The 6,992-nt window shown below is 38.2% G+C and overlaps 1 protein-coding gene across 6 annotated transcripts in view; it reads left to right on the forward strand.

Annotated features, from left to right (window-relative positions):
• Positions 1-2,667, forward strand: part of robo2 (roundabout, axon guidance receptor, homolog 2) — a 200,008-nt gene extending 197,341 nt beyond the window's left edge. For all 6 annotated transcript variants that reach the window (XM_084126677.1, XM_084126672.1, XM_084126673.1 and 3 more), the window contains one exon: positions 234-2,667. In XM_084126677.1, the coding sequence (XP_083982803.1) occupies positions 234-235 (2 nt within the window). In that variant the 3' untranslated portion in view covers positions 236-2,667. The remainder of the gene's footprint in view (positions 1-233) is intronic.
• The last annotated feature ends 4,325 nt before the right edge of the window (positions 2,668-6,992 follow it).

Below are 6,992 nucleotides of genomic sequence, written 5' to 3' on the forward strand. Positions count from 1 at the left end.
CGATTTTTGTCGTTGTTCTCTGTATTGACAGCACTCCAAACTTACAAAAAAATGAGCTCAATGTTAAAAGTTCTCCTTTAACAAGCAACAAAAAGGTTTTTTTTTCTTTTCTTTTTTTTTTTTCAGTTTCTTAAATTCGGACAGTGAATATGAAACTAAGGGGATCAATCAATGTTTCATTATTTTTACATTTTTCAAAACTGACTTGCATGTTCACTTTTTATTGTTTACAGAGTGAGCCTTTTGGATGGAAACTGAAGAATGCCTTTATCTGTTCTGGAAATGCCTCACCTGCTTGGTGCAGTGGACTCGTGAAGCATCAGAAGGAAGAAGGGGGGAAAAAGAAAAAAAAAGATGAAAAGGACAAACTGTAAATGTGATGTAAAGATGGACATGCAACCCACAAGATCCGCAACATCCCTCACCTTCCTCCTTTAACTCTTCATTCACAGAAAAAGAAAATGTTAGGGGTGAAAAAAGAAAAAAGAAAAACAATGGAAGGCCACCCAGCTTTGGTGAACTTGCGGAAAGGAAATCGAGTTTCCTGTAAATATATTCTTGACATCGGAGATTGAAAATGACATTATTGTTATTGCATTGCTATGCAAGCCGAGTTCTGTTTCTGCGCTCTCCTCCCTCTTACGCTGTTGGTCGTTTGTATGATATGTGAATTGATGGGCTGTGGTGCCATAGAAATTATGTTGTCATCCATCATTTGTTAATACTTCTCATGAATTAATTGTTGTCATTATAATAATTATTATAATTAATTATTTTCTTTTGCACTGCAATTTTGGTGATAAGCACAAAACCATGGCTCCTGCTGACATGAAGAATTGGAGGAAAAGAAATGTGAAGGGGAGTTTCTGTACTGTAACTAGAGATAAGAAAATATATAACCATGTACAGAGATATATTAAGAGATGCCTGAGTCTATGCTGGCGGAAAGACTTACAGTTCTGACGAAACGAGTTACAAACTTTCCTGCGAGAGGAACCAGACCCTTTCCATGCTGGAAATAGACCGAGATGGGTTCGGAAACTGTTTGCAGGGAAATTTCTTCTAAGTGGTTCTCTTTTCAACACATCCAGCTACCCCTACTAGTTAATACTACTCAATCTAGTCCACTTGGTCCAATTGGTATATATTTAGGCCAGATCTTTGAACTACACTGGACTACAGGTACCAACTTTGCCTCTTCCCTGGCTCACCGTTTGCCGCTTGCTTTTGTTTTGCATTTAGTATTGTGCCTATTTCATTTGGTCCATCTGAGCATAGCAAAATTAATAGACACCAACATGGCTAATGTTTGGAGGTGCATTGTTTTTTTAACTTGCAAGATAATTGGGCTTTTTAATTTATTTTTTATTTTTTTTATCTCCACTCAAAATTTGATTACAAGCACTTGAAACGCGAGTAATTTAAAAGCCATATGAACAATACAACGCCCCTGCCTTCCCGTAAGGCTTCTGCCTTACTCTAGAGAGGTTTTGTAGACGTTATGATCCCGTGCTTGTCTTGAGATTCTGCGTACGTCTCAGATCACGAGTGGAGAATGAAGTCAGGTAACTTAATTTCGATATTTTTTTTTATTTTTTATTTTTTTTGAGCACTTAATGTACCTTGTTTTTTATATTTCTGACGATGTCCCAAAGCCTTGTTTTCAGGTTCTACTTTACCTATGCAGGGCACTTAATCACTAGGATCCATAAACAAATCCACATTCATTGGTATATTGATTCAGATATTTGTCCTGTAATCACATGCGGAAGTCTCAAAATGGCTGTATCGAGCTAAAGCCAATAACATTTTGCCTTTGACTTCGCAAAAATACGCCAATATTTCCCACAAAATCGCTAATGCGTGGTGGTCGTGCGATTTTTTTATTTATTTTTTCACGTCCTCGGTGTGGTGTAAAATGTCAATCAGACCTCCAGAAAACGTTTCCACTGTCTTCGGCCACTACATACAGTACGTTTACCGAACAGCCCAGTTGGTTCTTTTCGCTTGATGAAATTTTACATATATAAATATATTATAAAAACAAAATGTACAAAAGGCTGCTCAAAAAAGGATATTTTTTACTGTGGAATCTTCAGGAGTTACTGGTGAAACGACTGTTTTCTTTCGTTATTTCCGTCTTCGTTTTTGTACAACGTTACTGAGGAGAGCTCTCCCAGACCGGGCCGACCTCCCATCCACGTCTTTCTCTCAGAATTCACATCATTTCAACGCTATAGTGTCCAGCAGTCTGGAATAATGAGGTGCGAACGAGTATCTCAGGTGATTTTACATCTATATCGGTGGTGTTGATGTGGGTGTGTATAAATGTATATATTCATATGCATCCTCACGTAAGAGAGTTCATTCCATGTTCGCTATTGAAACGTTTCTCCACCCCTTGTACCTGATGGATTGCTATGCTCTCTCTTCCTTTTTGGCCCTGTCGACAGTGGTTTTCCATTACTTTCTCTTCCATCTGAAAACGTGCCGGTACACTAAATGTCCATAAGACAAAGATGTCACTTACAGAACATACCAAAATTAATATTGATATTTCTAATGTCTAATGCATTTTAGTGTCTTTTTTAATACTTGTTTCTTTAAACATCACAGTGTTGTTGTTTTTTTGTATTTATTAAGATAATAAAGGTATATTGTGAAAAATGCATAAAGGTTTGTGGCGTGTTTTCTCCTCGATTTCCTGCACGCTTACTTCGTTTCACACCAAGGCTATGTTTTCACGGGCTGAATCGGCTGAATTTGAGATGCTCAGATCATTTTTTATCATTTGTATGCGCAACCTCCCGCTGCTTTCTCAACAGAAAGGCAACAAAAGGATGATAAATACAGAAACGCCGACAAAAGTCATCAATCCTTTCCAGAAATGGCACACATACTGTTTTTTTAATGCCATGTGCTCTTTGTCTGTCCCCCTTTCCCTCTGTACTTTAGCCTAATACATGTTTTCCAGAAATATAGAGCTATAGTACTATAAAAACTTTTGAAGGAAATCTCTTGAATTTCCTTTTAGGACCAGATAGATAGATACATATGTGTATGTATGTATTGTGTGTATCTATGTGTGTGTGTATGTATGTATGTATGTATGTATGTGTTTATGTGTATCTATGTCATTTGAGAGTTCCAGATTGTTTTTTCTTTATTTCTTGAGTTGTCGTATTATTGATTTGACTTATTTTCTATGAAATGTTTATTTGTTAAATTGAGTTCCATGTGTGGCCTCCCCTATTATGTTGCTTCACCTTGAGCCAGGTGGACTTAACATATGGATGTCAAATGATCACATCATTACAGGAAGTTGGTAAAACCAATTCTATTTATTGGTAATATTAACCGTTAAATGCATGAATGTTTTGCCAATCATTATTACATATTCGGGTCTTTAGTGACCCAAATCTATATCTAACACTGATGGATCTATGCCTGTCACGATAATATAAAACTCTCCTGATATTAGGGTAACAATTACAGAAGAATAAAATAAAGCATAGTTTGTTACATTTTGGAGCTTGGAAGGGTTCAGTTTGAGCAGATGTTTTATACCATCATCACTGTCCTCATCAGAGCTCATTTCCCAGTACATTCAGCATCTGGCTCATATTCCCGAAACATATTCTCAAAACTATCATTTTCAACATCTTCAACATCAATATTTTCATAGCTGACAGCTTCTTCACCAGATCCATCATTAAGTGACAGTGAAACTAATATTTGATCAAGTTCAGTACTTGCTCTACAGTAAATCACTGAGTCATTTCAAGTTTTGCTGATGATACGTCCTATTCTTTTGTTTTCTGCCTGCAGTAACTATGAGTGAAACGTCACTTCATCATTGTGTATCAGACATTGCTTGCTTGTGGAATAAAGGTGAATTATTCAGTCATCAAAGATTCAGTTATTGTTGTGCAGAAAAAAATATACTTGCACTGTTAAACACCTCAGGTCGCAAGAGACCCTTAATAAAATTGTTTTTTTTTTTAAATGGAAAAACAGGCATTATTTTATAATTGTATTTTTTTTTTTCTTGTTATATTGTAAATAATGAATTGATTGAGGAATACTAAGAAGGTTGATGTCTAACTTTTAAAAAAAAATGTATGAGGAGGGGGGTAGTGAATGACGTCCTAGGTCACTAAAGACCCGAGGTATGCGTTTAAGGGTTAAAGTAAATGTTAAAAGATAAAACATTATCAAAGATTCTAAAGATGATCTAAAACAAACAGGTGATCATTTACTTACCCTCATGCCATTCCAAACCCGTATGACCTTTTTTCTTTTGTATAACATAAAAGTGGTGTTTTTAATAATTGCAATGTTGAGGTGCAAACCAATGCTGTTGCCATGTAATAGTAAATGATGACAATATTTTGGGTAAACTACTTGAACACAAAGATGAGAGTGATGTTTTGTCACTTTCAGCCATTTCAAACTGATTTATTTATTCTTTAATGGGTACTGCTTAGATTCAGACCATGAATGAAAAAGGGGCCGAATAGAGAGAAAAAGAAAGAGCCTAAACTAGCCTTTGTTTTCACTGAAAAATGGGTGTTTTTGCATTTATGCCATAACCCGGCTTGTGTTTTCATTTATTCTGACCCTTTGAGTAAACTACACTGTTGTAAAAGCCTGCAAGGCTGAAAAATAATGACTAGCCCTTTTGTTTTGCCAGCAAAGCAACTTTTCCCCTCTCTCCCAATTTCATGGCTTTTTCCTTCTCATTTTTCACCTGCTTCGCCTAAATGTATTTTCCCCTTTTTGCCCATTTGTTTGGGAAATGATTGCCTTCTACAGTTGCAATATTAACCCCCCGTCTACACCGTTTTATCGCTGGTCCTCCTGGCGATAAGATATGAACTCATGCTTAACTATTGGCTTTTAATTGTGTGTACGGAGCATGACGTTTAGTGTTTGATTTCATTGTGTTGCTGCTGCATTTGAACCCATGACTGCTGCAGATAAATGCATGAGAGTGTTGCCATTTGTGGTTGTTGGAGAAGTGCTGGTATGTGGGTTAATTAAAGGAAACATCCCTGGCTGCTGTTGCTGTTCTCTCTCTCTCTCTCTCTCTCTCTCTCTCTCTCTCTCTCTCTCTCTCTCTCTCTCTCTCTCTCTCTCTCTCTCTCTCTCTCTCTCTCTCTCTCTCTATTCTCTCTCTCTCTCTCTCTCTATTCTCTCACACACACAGTAATGAGGAATGGAAGCAGAGAGGCCGGTGGTACCAGTACAGCACAATTCATCATTCATGTCATCCATACCAAAGCCAGCTGCTCGGAACAGACACAGAAAATTAGCATTTCACCCCCATCTCTTCTCTTTCTCTCTCGCTTTGAGTCGCTCTTCTTCATCAACCCACATTTTGTCACTTCCTCACTGTTAATGGTCCTCTCTTCTTATCATTTAACTGGGAAACTAATTCCTGTCTTTGATTACTGTCAACCGCAGCACAATGACCCATATCCATCTCCTCTTGTTCTGCTGAAACTGCCGTTTCCCTGGATTGGATGTCAAGGCAACGTAATTATTCTCTTTTTAAACTTCTGGTTTGGTTTCTGTCTTGGCTTGTCTTGCAATACATTTACATGTACAGTTATATAAAGTGCAAAGTAATCAAGATAAATTGCTATTAGGACTGTTTCTGCACACTGGCATTGTTGATTTCACACTAGACGTTGTGCTGAATAAACATCCATTTATTTATTGTCATTATTAAAAGATGTGAACAGAAATGCGAACTGTGCAAATGCTGTCTTTCATGACGCACAAACTCGGACCTGCAAATTCACATTGCAGACATTTGACCATTTGAGGAGGTAAATGTGACAGATTCAATGAACACAATAATGGTTTAATGTTGTGGAGTCCGAAGTACTGCATTTCTGATGCATATCAGAGCTGCAGTTCTACACAGAAAACATAATATATACACAGATGACCACCTGCCTAATATGCTGTTGGTCCTACATGTGCTGCTAAAACAACGCTGACCTGCCAGGGCATGGACTCTACAAGAGCCTTGAAGATGTCCTGTAGTATCTGGCACCAAGATGTTAGCAGCAGATCTTTCAAGTCCTATAGGTTGTGAGGTGGAGCCAAGCGTGTTGGTCCTGCACATCCCACAGATGCTCAACTGAATCGAAATCTGGGGAATTTGGAGGCCAGGGCAACACCTTGAACTCTTCATTATGTTCCTCAAACCATTCCTGAACAATGTGTGCAGTGTGGCAGGGTGCATGATCCTGTTGAAAGAGGCCACTTCCACCAGGGAACACTATTGTCTTGAAGGAGTGTACCTGGTCTGCAACAATGTTTAGGTAAGTGGCACATGTCAAATCCACATGATTTACAGCCACAGTAGGCAGAACCTGATTTCACCAAGTACATTGTTCCTGGATCAACATCTTTGGTGATCCTGGAACAACATTCCAGTCTGAAAATGTAGTCCTAACCATATCCCTTCCCTTAAACCTAACCCAACCCTCCAATGTTGCTCCAAGATCATCAAAGATGTTGATCCAGGAACATGTTGTACTTGGTGAAATCAGGTTCTGCCCTTCTAGACAGGATAGACTTCATTGCTCTTTTTGCATTGATGAGCCTTGGGCGCCCAACACCGTTGCTGGTTTGTCCCTCCTCGGACAACTGTTGGTAAATTCTCACCACTGCTGACCGGGAGCAATCCACAAGCCTTGCCATTTCAGAGATACTCTGATCTAGTCGCCTTGCCATAACAATTTGGCCCTTGTCAAAGTCACTCAGATCTTTATTCCTGCCCATTTCTCTGGCATCGAACTAATCTAATCTACCCAGATCTTAATATGTGGCCTTTTTTGGAGATAATAAACTATATTTGCTTCACCTGTGACTGGTCATAATGTTTTGGCTCATCAGTGTATTTTTTTATTTATATTAAATAGGTTATTATCTTCAATGCATGCATGTTGCTTTGGATAACATCATCTGCCAAATAA

The sequence above is a fragment of the Abramis brama genome, assembly GCF_963993115.1.
Source record: "Abramis brama genome assembly, chromosome: 10".
Lineage (NCBI taxonomy): Eukaryota > Metazoa > Chordata > Actinopteri > Cypriniformes > Leuciscidae > Abramis > Abramis brama.